General features: G+C 46.6%; 1 protein-coding gene across 1 annotated transcript in view; it reads left to right on the top strand.

The window, feature by feature from the left end:
• ANO2 (anoctamin 2) overlaps positions 1-13,587 on the top strand; it is a 319,011-nt gene that overhangs the window by 91,188 nt on the left and 214,236 nt on the right. Inside the window, exons 8-9 of the mRNA XM_042948267.1 lie at positions 9,610-9,665; positions 10,816-10,857. Of these exons, the coding sequence (XP_042804201.1) occupies positions 9,610-9,665; positions 10,816-10,857 (98 nt within the window). The remainder of the gene's footprint in view (positions 1-9,609; positions 9,666-10,815; positions 10,858-13,587) is intronic.

Here is a 13,587-nt window from a genome sequence, read left to right as displayed (position 1 = left end):
TGTGTGTGGGGGGAACCCATTGTTGATTTCTGTACTTTAAGCATGGGCATTATAAAAATGAAGTGATAAATTATATTTTCTCTAGATTCTCAGAACAAAATGTCTAACTACACACTCTGTGTCTTCATGCAGATGCTCTGAAGGAACCTCAAGCACAACATAAACCAAAAAAATACAGACTTCCCTTTGGGGGGACAACCCAGCTCTCATCCATGTACCCCAAATTTCAGTGAACTTTAGTTCTTAATTTCTCAAGCCTGGAACTGTAACAAAGTGCTATTGGGTTGATCTTGTGAACATCTATGAAATAGGCACAATTTGACTCTTTTTATGTATTTTTTTAATATTTATTTATTTTGGAGAGAGAGAGAGACAGAGTGCAACCAGGAAGGTGCAGAGAGAAAGGGGGACACAGAATCCAAAGCAGGCTCCAGGCTCTGAGCTGTCAGCACAGAGCCCGACGCAAGGCTCAAAACCATGGACTGTGAGATCATGACTTCAGCCGAAGTCGGTTGCCCAATGGACTGAGCCACCCAGGTGCCCCTAGACACAATTTGAGTCTTTACAGCCATTATCCTACTCTATATCAACTGTGTTTTTTCTTGAATTTATTATCCCAACCACTAAAAGGTCTTCTTAACCCTAGTTTTACCCATTTTTAACCTATAACGTAAAATTAACAGCCCGGGTGAGCTAATAATCAGATATGCACTGGTCTGATTATTTCTGGTCTGATTATTTCACTGGTCTGCTTGAAATGACAAAATAGATCCACATTTCCCTTAGATAAAATCCAAACCTCTTAATAGTTACCTGTTATGAACTTTATGTTTGTGTCCCCCCACCCCCCGATCCATAACATTGAAGCCCTAACCCCCATCCAAAAGTCTGTTAGTTCAGCAGTAGCTGCTGCTGATTTACTAGCTTTGTAACAAGGGACATATGACTGAACTTCTCTGCTTCCCAGCAGAAGAGAACCCCCAGGCTGATTTTCAAGTTGTTTGTCTTCTGTGTTGGAAAGTCAAGTTCCCCTTAAGCTCTTTGGGCAATGTACCATCTTACTTAGAAGATCAGAAAACATGAGGAATGTAATGACACTCAGAGGCCTCAAGATAATATGGCCCTTTGAGCCATGGGGTAAATTTTGATTTTATTGCCCTTCTCTCTGGTTTTATAGAGAAGCACAAATGACTAGAATTGACTTAGATTCCTCCAGAGGAATCTGCCTCATAAAAAGAAGAGAACAGGGAGAACAGGACAGTGCTTGGAATTGTTTTCCAAGGTATTTTTCTTGATCCTTCACCCCTGGAATTACTTTTTATATGGTCATTATTGTGGCCAGTTCACAAAGCTTCATTCCTTTGCCATTGTACCCAATTACAAAGGGAATTAGAAGATGGCAAAAATAAGAAAGACTGGAATCAAAGCTGGAAAATATACTAAAGATAATAGTAACTCAGACACACTCCTGGTCATTTAGTATTATCACTTTTTTCTTTGTAGAAAATACTTTTTTTTTTTTTTTTTTGAGAGCCTAGTTTTGCAAAGCATGAAGCTGTATATGAGTTGCATGTATGGAATTATTTATATTCCCGTCTTGTTCCACAAAATTTCTGAGGTGGCTTACAAGAAAAACAATAAAACAGCATAATATAAATAAATAAAGAAATAAGAACCAGGAAAAACACAAATTAAAATAGAATGTCAATACTAGGGGGGAAATGGAATACAAATATTTAAACCATAAGGGCCTGTAGTTCCTACAGTTGGGGCTGCAAATTTGACCTTGAACCAAGTGAAAGGGGAGTATGGTTAGTAGTTTAGCTCTTAATATCCTCAGCAACATCTTTTGGTACAGAAATTTTTCTAAAATCTCTCATGCTATTCTCTGCTTTCTTATGTAGAATAGATCAAGGTATATCTTCTATATAAATGCATATGTAAATTTTTTTGGATGGTTCAGGATCATCACTAAGAACAGAAGTTTTGAGGGTGGCTCAGTCGGGTGAGCGTCCGACTTCGGCTCAGGTCATGATCTCACAGTTTGTGAGTTCGAGCCTGTGTCGGGCTCTGTGCTGACAGCTCAGAGCCTGGAGCTTGCTTCAGATTCTGTCTCCCGATCTCTGCCCCTCCCATGTTCATGTTCTGTCTCTCACTTTGTCTCTCAAAAATAAATAAATATTACATAAAAATTAAAAAAAATACCATCAATTTTTAAAATGTTTCCTCGAGGATTCCCAAAGTATTGTTAGGGTTCTTTGCCCCATACTCTGTGATATCTTGAATTTTGACTCTGGTAACCTCCTTCTCTGAATTCTGCTCTTTCAGTTTTACTTTGCTGTTTGGGAGACAGAAAAAGCAGCTTATTAGAATTTGGAGCAAAGAGAGAAAATGCATTGAGGGAGGGTCTGAGGATTCTGCTGTGGTTACGGCATGCAACATTAGAGAATGGGTTTTGTGAGATTGAGGTACTTTTTCTTTCTTCTGGGCTCTCTGTTGTGACAACTGAGATAAGCAGATAAGAGCTCTCTGAACACATAAGGTATTATTGTAACCAGAATAATAAGGACCCCTTGCACATGTGCACTTTCACACTTATTTCTCATGTGATCCTTGAAGCCACCGTGCAAAGTAGGGTCAGCAAATATTATGTAATTTCACAACTGAGAAATTAACAGGGTGCCCAGGATCAGAGATTTAGAGCCAGATTTAGAACCCAGGTGCCCTGGCTCTTCTTCAGTTCTCTTTAAATTAATTAAATTAAGTTCAATTAAATTAATGAATAAATGGATGAAGTTATCTGGGAAAGGTTTCACAGAGAAATGGAAGCTGAGGTCTTCCCAGTGTAGCATCCATTCATTTACTCAATGGATATTTATTGAGCATCTACCATGTGTCATTCATATCTAAAGAATAGAGTAGTGAATCAACCAGACACAACAGACACAAATCCCTGCTCTTATGGGGCTTACATATGAGGTAATATTTGAGGAGAAGAGGAAATAGGCTGCCACGTGGCTGTCTGGAAAGACAGATGCATGCAAGGAGAGCAAATAATACAGGAGACATGATGGAAGCCACTCCCGAGAATCAGGGTCCCAACAGGAACAAATGACACTCTCAAAATAGGATAATTTAAGGTAGAAATATTGAGATACCATTTATAAAGGTGTGGATAGGGAGTTGGGGATGCCTGGAATTAGAGCAGTAAAGCTGTTCCTAGCTTCAGATCCATGAGGTGAGAGAAAGGTTACTGGAACATGGATGGACAGAACTGGGTAGAGGAGACCCATTGGGACAAGCAGGTGACTATTCAGGGAGGAGGTCAGGGGTCCCAATTCCCTCTGACCTGCTGAACCCAATGGAAAGCCAGAGAGCAAGGGAGCCCATTCATGTCAGATAGAGAAGGGGTGAGTGTGTATCTAGAAGGAGCAAAAGGAGGATAGGCACATGCCCAGCAAGACTGGAGAAGCAGGTGGCATTTCAGTTCTGGGACGAGCAAATTGAGAAACTTAGGTCAAGTCACATTCCCTCACTGGACCCGTTTCTTTCTCCCTTTGTAACATAGAGACCCCACAGTGTGCTTGAAGCTTCTAATTCCAGGTCCAGCATTTCATAGACTTTGATTCAAAGGAACAACATGGTCTCCTTTCCATAAGAGCCAGCTGGGCTTGGAGCGCCTGAGTGGCTCAGTCGGTTAAGCATCCGACTTTAGCTCAGTCATGATCTCTCAGTTTGTGGGGTCAAGCCCTGTGTCGGGCTCTGGGCTGACAGCTCAGAGCCTGGAACCTGCTCTGGATTCTGTGTCTCCCTCTCTCTCTGCCCCTCCCCTGCTCATGGTCTCTATCTCTGTCTCTCTCTCTCTCTCTCTCAAAAATAAACATTAAAAAAAAAAAAAAAGAGCCAGCTGGGCTTAGAGAGGGGACTGGCTCTTCTATAAAGTCACACTGAGCAGGTCCCGGGCCATAGCCAGGACTTGAGGTGGTATGATGTTTACGGACCTCAAAGACCATGGGAGAAGACAATGAGGGGGAGGTAAGGGCAGGGAGGATTCAGGACCACTGGCTAGCATGGTTGGGAGAAAAGATTGCATTCCTACATCATTCCTTTGCCTGAAGCCCTGGGTGACATTGCTTAGGTGTGGCCATGGTCCATTGGCATCCCAAACCCCTGGTGTACCTCAGAAAGCCCTGGCTCTCCAAATCCCACACAGGATTTGCCGAGTCAGACTCTGTGTGTGTGTGTGTGTGTGTGTGTGTGTGTGTGTGTGTGTGGCGGCTGGGGGGGTGGGGGCAGGGCTCCAAAAGCTGCATTTCTAACAAGCTACCGAGGTGATTCTTAGGAACTCTAAAGTTAGATAAAGATGACTTTGGGCTGGCTGCCACAGGCTTCTATTCACATCCGGGAATTGGAAAGAATCATGCAGAGTGCTCTGTCCTCTGGGGATGTGGCCACTGGTTTTCTGAAGTACCCAATGATAACCAGGTCATCTTTGTGAAGGGCCTAATTGTTGCTGTTACTTTTCTAACATTTGTCATATGGACATTTAGCATTCAGTCCCTTTTGTCCTAGCCAGCAGTAGGGCCTTGTGGACTTTCTTTTTTTCCTTTTTTGTCCTGTGGCGGAAGGATGGGCAGGAGGGTAAAAAGAAGTATAATAAGGTAAAGAAAGGGTTACTGACCTTAAAAAAGTATGGGTGGATTGGCATTTGGTGATGGTCTAATTTATATTTGTGGGGGTTTCTTCTGTGCCTTCTGTAACCTTCTTTCCCTCTTATTCACCTCTGGAAGTGAAGGGATTATGGACGAATGTGCACAGTGTTCCGAGACCGAATATATTCATGAATTTGGGTTCTGCATGGTGGTGGTAGTGTGAGTGGGCTTGGCCTGGCGAAACTTGGTGGTGCCTCCTTAGCGCCACGATGCCTCCTTAATCAACATCATGTAAGGTCACCTGCCAGGGCTCTGCAAATTCACCCTTTCATGGAATGCCTTTTTTAAAAAATTGAAGTGTCATTAACATACAGCGTTCTATTAGTTTCAGGTGTACAACATCATGATTCAACAGTTGTGCACGTGGTCCAGTGCTTGCCATGATAAGCGCAGTTGCCCTCTGTCACCATACAGCATTACTGCAGTATTGTTGGCTATATGCCTTTTAAAGCACACTTTACTGTGGAGAGAGTCACAAGCCCCCTTGACCACGTCAGAGGGAGAGAGAGACACCTTTTCTACTCCTTTCGTATGGAAGTTGTTGCTGCCTTTTCTTGGACAGAAAATTACAGATTGATGGGACTACATTTTCATAGACATTTTGGTGTCAGAGCATTTCAACAAATGTACGCTTTGGGACTCTCTCCTCCCCACTCAGGAGACGATGTCTTAATTATTTTGACCAAAGCCAGACTGTGTTGTGTGTTGTAAACATCTGGTTTATCATTCATCCAGCTGAACTGGTTTATATTTTGTTAGAAGAAAAGGCTTGGGATTAAAGGCATTTAAGTAATTAAGCACACGTCAAGACAATTTGGTGATGGGTAAATATAGTCTCTGTTAAATGCACCGTCTGGGGCCTCTGGTTTAGATTTACGTCCGGCTGGAGTAGGGGGATGAAAGCAGATGCCGGGCGGACTGGTCCCTGTTCTGGGGGGAATCAAAACCAAATGGGTTTTCAAGAGTTCAGCCCCATCCCTCTAAGTACCTGTCCCGCTGGATGAAAGTTTTCTTTGAGTTTGGCCTGGAGGGAATAGAGCCGCAGTCCCCATCACCCAGCGGCACTCACAGATTTAATGAGGCTCTCTTTGGGAGGCCTACCATAAACTGTGCTTTGGTTGATCCTTTGTGTCCGGGAAGCCAGAGATGTCCTGGAAGCTAAATGCTAGGCCTCGGGTTTTGTGTTCCAAGTGTGTGTTTTAGGTACCAGTCCTGGAGCTTGAGCCCACCCTGCTTTGTTCCTTGGCCCTGACCCTCTGGATGGATGATGCCAAGGGACAGCGTTGCCAGGCCTGGCCGGGTCAGTCTGTGTAGAGCTGTGGTTGGCGTTGGGCAGAGGGGAAGCATGAGCCCTTTCCTTTAGGGATCATAGTTCTAAAAACAAGAAATATGAAGAACCTAGTGACTCAAAGGGACCGTACGGATCAGTGAGGGGGTCCCTAGTGAGCTGTGCTGTGTTTGAGCCGAGACACTGCTTCTCTTTGTGGGGAGAGGGACAGGACAGTGTCCTCTGTGCTTTCTCCTTCTTGCTGGCCCTGCTTCTGGGGGCAGTGGGATGAGTGGTTAGGTCTCTCTTTCTCTGTCTCCCTGGGTCTAGAGCAGAGAGGAAAGACTAGATGTGATCCTGAAGAAGAAAGCTTTGCCATTATGGCCAGATGGAATGGTGCATGATGGAACCAATTAGCTCATTTTTGCTGAAAAGAGAGGAAAAAATTCAGAATTTCAGTTTTCAAAGCAGAGACTCCTTTTTAAAAAACGTTTGATTATTTTCTTCTTCTTTCAAACTGATTTCCATGCTTGTTTGGGGGTAGGATCTTGGTTTCTGAAGTCTGTGGGTGACCCAAGAGGCCAAAGCAGTTCCCATTCTTGGGTGAAGTTGTGGCTGAATAGTTATTTTCAACTTGCTTCCCCCACCCTCCCCATTCTTTTTCTTTTATGTGCTGTTGCCTCCCTGTGTAGCAGCCACTGGTTGGAATCGCCCGTCTGATGCCCTCTGGAAAAAGGAGGTACACAGCCCTGGAGGACAGAGACACATCATGTACAGCATTTTGGGGCTCTGGTTATCTGGGTTGGGACAACTCAGGTGTGATGAACTGAATTGTATTGGCCTCAAGACAAAGAACCATTGGTTGGGTTTCCTCTCTAGGAAATGGACTAATTGACTAGAGTTTAAAGGTTCTTCATCAGCATAGGTTGCCATAGAAAATTGGAGTAGTGAAGAAGATGGTGCCTGTGATAAATGGGAAGAGATACTGCGATACGTTTAGCCATGGGGCTGGTTACTCTTACCCACCATTATCCCTTCTGTGTTCCCAGCAGTGTACTAGGTGCCATGAGAGATACAGGTGAGGGGAGAATGCTCTCTGACCTTGGGTACCTTGTAAGCCTTCAGGAGACACACAACAAGGGGCAGACAACATCCCACAAGTGAAGTGAGCTGCCTGTTCCAGGCACGTGGTGCAAGGGAAGCTTTATTTGAGACCTCCAGTGATTTAGATCCTCCTGAGGATCTGGCAGCAGGACCCCTGAGTCCAAGTGGTCAGCTTAATGCTGTCAGACACTCGGCTGCTGTGCTCAGTGCCCAGCACAGCAGAGATTTCAACACCTGTTTAACTTTTTCCAGGCAGGCTGGGGGCTGTCTTCAGGATGTATGTTGCTGCTGTGGTTACCATGGGTGTGAGTGCAGGGATTGATTGGGTCAGGGTAGTGCACAGGGTGCGGTCTAGTTTAGAGCTCCATCCGCCTGTGATGCTTCAGCCTCTATCCATGTGGACAGCCCTTTTGTAGCTTTGGAACATCCCCCACCCCCCTCCTCACTTGGGACTCCTCCCCTTGATTATTGTAGGGTGGCTTCACATTGCTGTGGTTATGGCTCTTGAACTGATTAATGATGCTCAGAGTGAAATTGTAGTCTTGTGAGTAAGACAGATCTGCAGCTCATTCAGCACCCCCCAGGCACCCCTCCCCGTCCGCACTCCCTTTTACCCACTGTCTATTCCCCCCCCAGCCCCTAAAGTTATTTCGGGTGGTTTATGTTCATGCCAAGGAGGAAACTTAAAATCAGGAGAGGACTGGTCCTTTGGTGATGCAGCGGCTCTCAACTCACTGCAAGAGTGGTCGCTTCCCAGAGCGCCCCCTGCAGTCTCCCAAGGGCCTCTGCTTCTACGTGGGGCCTATGGCTGGTCCTCCTGGATTCCAGGGTCCTAAAAATGAGGCGAATAGGGGCAGGGTTTGAAGAAGAGGAGGCCGATGAGGAGAGAGGATTGTTTGAGAGCCTCTGTGGTCTCTGAGTATGTGGGTGGGGTATCGCTTGGGAAGGGGAGGTGGAAAATGTTGTCTAGATTTGTTATCCATCCTTGTCATTTATCCAGAGCCGTGCAAATGCACATTACTTAGCATTTGCACATGATACATGTTTTCCTCCCAAACCAATTTTCTTCTCATCTCACAACTGTCTGTAGTCTCTCTGGAAAGAATGGTTCAGAGCAGAATGTGTGTTTGAGACAAGGGAAATCCCCATGAACCAGAGCTTACCCCTCCTTCTCCCCCTCCGTGATTACACGTGTATCCTCGCATGGTAGGGTCGTCGGTACTTAGGGTTGGTGGGATATAATGTCTCCCATATGGGAGCCAGTGACCCAGGACAGACTATCCTGAGTCAGAACATACAGACCATCTTATAGTCTCTGAATAAAACCATGAATGAAACAAGTAAATAACAGTGCCTTTGTCCTGAGCAGAAAGTTCTCTGTTGTGACTATACCAGAGTTATGGGGACAGAGTCATTGACTCATTTAGCATATATTTCGTAGGGTCTGCTATGTGCATGTGGTGTGAAATACTGTCGGGATTAAAAAGTGAATCTCGTGTGTGGTTCTCAAACTTTGTGATCTCAGGAAACCATTACACTTTTTAAAAATTATTGAGAGCATCCAAAGGGCTTTTGTTTTGGTGGGGTTATGTCAGTCAATATTTATTGTATTAGAAATTAAAACTGAGAAATTAAAAAACAATTTTTAATGTTTATTTTTGAGAGAGAGAGAGCGAGTGAGGGAGAGGCAAAGAGAGAGGGAGACACAGAATCCAAAGTAGGCTCTAGACTCTGAGCTGTCAGCACAGAGCCTGATGCAGGGCTCAAACTCACACACTCTAAGATCATGACCTCAGCTGAAGTCGGACGCTTAACCGACAGAGCCACTCGGGCACCCCAAAACTGAGGAGATTTTTAAAGCACAAGGATACACAAACACACATTCCATTTGCTGTCAGGGGGATGATGCCACCCCATGTCATAAAATCCCACTGTACACTCATGAGAGAATAGGAGAGAAAAAGCAAAAAATGTCCTAGTGCTATTATAAAATTAGTTTTGACCTTCGGAGCATCCTGAAAGGGTCATGGGGGCCCCCAGGGTTCCCCAGACCACACTTTGAGAACCACTGCTCTACAGTCCTCTACCTCCGGGAGGGAATGGTCCAGGCAGACCAGCACTGCTCTGGGACGGAATGGGAAGGCACCAGAAATGAGTTCTGATAACGTGCTGTGGGATGCTATGACATATACTTTTCCTGGTCGTATGACAGTAAAATCCATAGTCATTCCTGTGCTGTCACTGAACACAGGTAGTGTCACCTGATGATGGTGGCAGAGACTTTGCGGTGGTCCGGGGGCAGGAGAAAAGGGGAAGCATGAGGTTTGAGAGAGTATATTTGATACTGAAACATAACTGTTTTTGGGAAGTAAAAATATTGTTCTTAGGCTAAGAACTAAAGCTCCACAGAAACTTGTAGATTGAGGGGTGACAGAGGAGCACGCAGTGCCTGTTTCCAACAGACAGAGGTGAGGTCGAGAAACTCCTGCCCTACAGTTGCCATTTTCATCTTCCTTTCTTCCACAGGCATTAACTCTCTGATCGCCAACAACATCTATGAGGCTGCCTACCCTCTTCATGACGTAAGTATCCTTTCCGCGCAGTCTGCAAACGGCTGTGCAACGCAGGGGACACGGTGGCCGAGTACACAGCAGGCGAGGCATGAGGGAATCACGCCGCTCAGACACCTGGGCCGAATCCAGCCTCCTTGGGGTGGACAGGAATCCCCACAACTGCCTCTCCGGGTATTGTCTCAATGGCGGGATGAGCCGGCTTTGGTGGGAGCGTTCCCCACATGCCCTGTGGTGGTTTTGGGAAGGCAGACGTGGCATGCCAGTGTATGATGGGAGGGGGTGGTGGTGAAGGTGGGTGGGTGGCGGTGGAAGGAGAGTCGAAGGCCCAGGTAACACACATCCTGGGCGGTCAGACCCTGAAAAAGTCTGAAGGTGATATTTTGTGTGTGATTGTTTTGTGTGGGTGTGAAATTCCTCATCCTTAATAGGCAAATATATATTAAGTATCAGGTTTTTTAAAAAAAAACATATTTAACAATGTTGAAGCCAATCTCTCAAAATTGCTTTTGCTGTTGTTTGGTTCAGTAGAGAAAACAGACGGACTTGTAAGTAAAGCTTTCCTCGACTGAGAGTCGTGTTATAAACATCCCATGATACAGTGCGATGACATTTCTTCAAGACGCTTTGTGAAGAACTTGCCTGGCCCCTGACCTAGGTGCCCTCACGACTGCACTGCTCCTTGACCGGTCACTTCTTTCCCACGGGTCACACAGTCATGCCCAATGAGACTGCGGAGGTGGGGCCTCTGAGTACCCGAAGGAGTTTCCAGATGGCAGTCTCCCACCCCCATACCTTGGCTGTGGGCAAATATGCTGTTAGGTTTTGCTGCTTGTGGACAGGGGGCGCTGTGCCCTGGTGCAGGGCGAGTTCACACCGTTTGCTGGCCATGGCCTCTGCCATTGTGTTTGCTCTGAGGAGGCACAGGCTGATGGCAGACGCCTAGGAGGGGAGCATCTTTGTGCGAGAAACTGTCCAGAGGAAACATGGCAAATGTTGATGACTAACAAAACTGAACATTGGCTCCTTACCGTGTCAGGCTTTTGACTTTCCCCCAAAGGGAATGACAGAAAGGGGTGACGCTAGAAGATGGAAAAGAAAATCCTTTCTCTGTTTTTGATAGTTCCCTTGGCTTGATGCAGCCATCCCTCCTGTCTTACAGGGTGAATATGACAGCCCAGGGGATGACACGAATGACAGAAAGGTAAGCCGGCCTGGGCCACACTGAGTGCTTGGGCACAGGAGACTGTGGGTGGGTGTGGGGCTGGCCCCAAATGTCCTGTTTACCTGATTAAATATTTTTCAGCAGCTCTTCCACAGCCCCCTACCCCCCAGGCATTGGAAACGTGAGGGCCATTTCTGGTCATTGACATGACTGTGTGTATGGGGTGCTCATACTGGCATTCAGTGCTTGGACAGCCCACAGTGCTCACCATCCTGAAGTTTATCCAGCAGTCCCGCCCAGAAGCATTGTCCCACCTCCGATGATGAAAGGGCCTCAGCTGAGAAACACTGGGCATCCAAATTCCTTAATTTATAGGTGGGAAAACTGAGACCCAGAGAGAGTGAGCACCTTGCCCATGATGACACTGCCACAATTAAAGGGAGGAGGCTTGGAACACCTCTGACTCTCCAATCCAATGTCCCTGCTGAATAAGTGTATTACTATCCGTGCCATTATGGCTGTTTTTTTTTTTGGGGGGGGGTGTCATCTTTAACTTATTCTTCTTATTCTCTAGTCAGACAAGTGGGGAATAGCCATTCCCAAGTTAGAGATGAGAGATGTGAGGGAGAAGGAGGATCAGTCGTGCTGTATATTCCAGGCAGCTAGGAATCAGAGGTTATAGTTAGGGGAAGGAAAAGGTCCTTTTGGAAGGACTCCTCCTGCACCAATCACAGACAGTACCTGCCCCTACCCCTCTCTCCAGGCTCTCCACCCAGATCCGGTTCTTCTGTGTGGGTGTGCCACCCTCCCTCACCATGGTGCGGCGCTCTAACGATCACCCGCCTCTTTAGTGGGGACTGCCCCATCTGGCTGTCAACCCCTTCATGCCATCCTCCTGCCCAGCTTCCCCCAACCATCAGCAACTCTGGTGAGCAGAGGAGGGAGGGCAGAGGTGGGAGGGCTGAGGAATTGAAGCCTGAGGAGTTTCCCTCCCCCCAGCTCTGTTGTCTGGAAAATTATTCATCCCCCAAGTTGCCTTTTGAGCAGCCTTCTTTTTATCCTGCCTATTAGTCCCTGTTATGAAGTGTTAAGTATTAAAAACATAAAAGGTCTTTTCCAGAAATACTGCTGTGATTGCTTACACATGTCCCCTCTCTGCCTGCCCAGGGAATCTGCTGTAGTATTGCGATGTCTTAACCTCATCTGTTTTCTATCTGATGCTAATAGTCTCGGTGTTTAATTTCCTGAAAAGTCCCGGATCAGAGTTAAAGGAAAAGGAGGAAGCATTTCTCCCCTCATCTCACCTAGCTCACCCCAACCGTTTTCTGCCCTCCTGCTTTCTCATTTCACCTTCCTCCCCTTTAAAGAGTGCTCACCACTGCTGCCCACCTAAGGATCCTCCTGCTGAGTGGGTGGTGACCCCAGCCGGTCAAGGTGGAGCACTCTACAGGAACATTCCAGAGACCGGGAACACACAGCAACTCCTGGCAGAAATCAGCCAGACCTCTGTTACCTGAACAGAGGCAGAGGGGAGCAAATTGTAGACTATCTAAAATATATGTCTGTTCGTCTTTGGAATGATGTTATGTTAGCATTAACAACACGACACAACAAAAATTTTTCCTTTCAGGAATCTTTCGGGTAGGCCAACAGAATTATTCCCAGTGCACAGCCCAACCGTCAGAATGGGTAGAATCTGGGAGGCAGGGAGAGACCAGGTCGGATGGAACCGCACCTTGGTGGGTAATTCCCACAGCGGATGTCAAAGGTAGCTGTCTTCAAAAGACAAGAGGCCCCTTTCTTGTGGCTTTGCCTTGGGTTTGCTGGCCAGTCCTTATTTTCCTCTGCCACGGTCATGGTTAGGGATATTGGCTTTGCTGGGGTTGGGATAAGGGAATCCGTGAGAGAGGGGAAGCTTTTTTTCTGTCCATTTGGGTTGGGAAACTGATACCCAGCAAGGTGAGGAGATGGTTCCAATGGCCATAAATGATTGTCGAGTCAGGACTAAAACCCTGGTGTCCAAATTGCAGCCTGTGCTTTATAGCCAGGTACACAGGGTCTTCTTGTATGGCAGCGGGAATTCTCAGCGCTGTGCTGGGTTTGTTCCCGCAGTTTCAGTACTGTATGAGTGGGGCCTAAAAGTATCCTAAGGAAGAAAGAGTCCAAACCTCTGAATATGTGCAGCATATTGATTCGTTTTAATTGCATTATAATAGTCTAGTGTTCTTGGAGAGAGCTGCAGGAAGGATTTTGGTTGGGTGCCAGGGAGAACCGTTGCATCTGTTGCTGGGGGGTGTGAAGGGTTAGGCACTGCAGTGGGGTCACCCCTCTGGGGCCTTTAGGGGTGATTTGCAAGGGCACCCCAAGCTGCCCATCCTGCCGGTATATCTAGATGTTCTCTTTTACTCTTCCCTGCAATTTGTGCCTGTTCCCATGATCTCCTTGAGGCCCAGGCTCCTCATGGGCAGATCCCAGGAAAGACCAGAGGCCCCCGAGAATGCAGTCTTCTTCCCTTCCAGCTTGCCTTGTGCAGTTGTGCAGTTTCGATGACTCAGCCCCAGCCAGGGGCTGGAAGTCTCTCTCTCCCTGTTCCTGGAGGCTAATTAACAAGACGCAGCCTGCCTCTGAAGAACAGGGGTTTCCCACCTTTTTTTTCTTTTTTTAAAGTTTTTATTTATTTACTTAGAGAGAGAGCAAGCTGGGGAGGGGCAGAGAGAGAGAGAGAGAGAGAGAGAGAGAGAGAGAATCCCAAGCAGGCTCCACACTGTC

The sequence above is a fragment of the Panthera leo genome, chromosome B4 (assembly GCF_018350215.1).
Source record: "Panthera leo isolate Ple1 chromosome B4, P.leo_Ple1_pat1.1, whole genome shotgun sequence".
NCBI lineage: Eukaryota > Metazoa > Chordata > Mammalia > Carnivora > Felidae > Panthera > Panthera leo.
The sequence above is the reverse complement of the archived record's forward strand: the minus strand, read 5'-3'. Positions and strand labels throughout refer to the sequence as shown.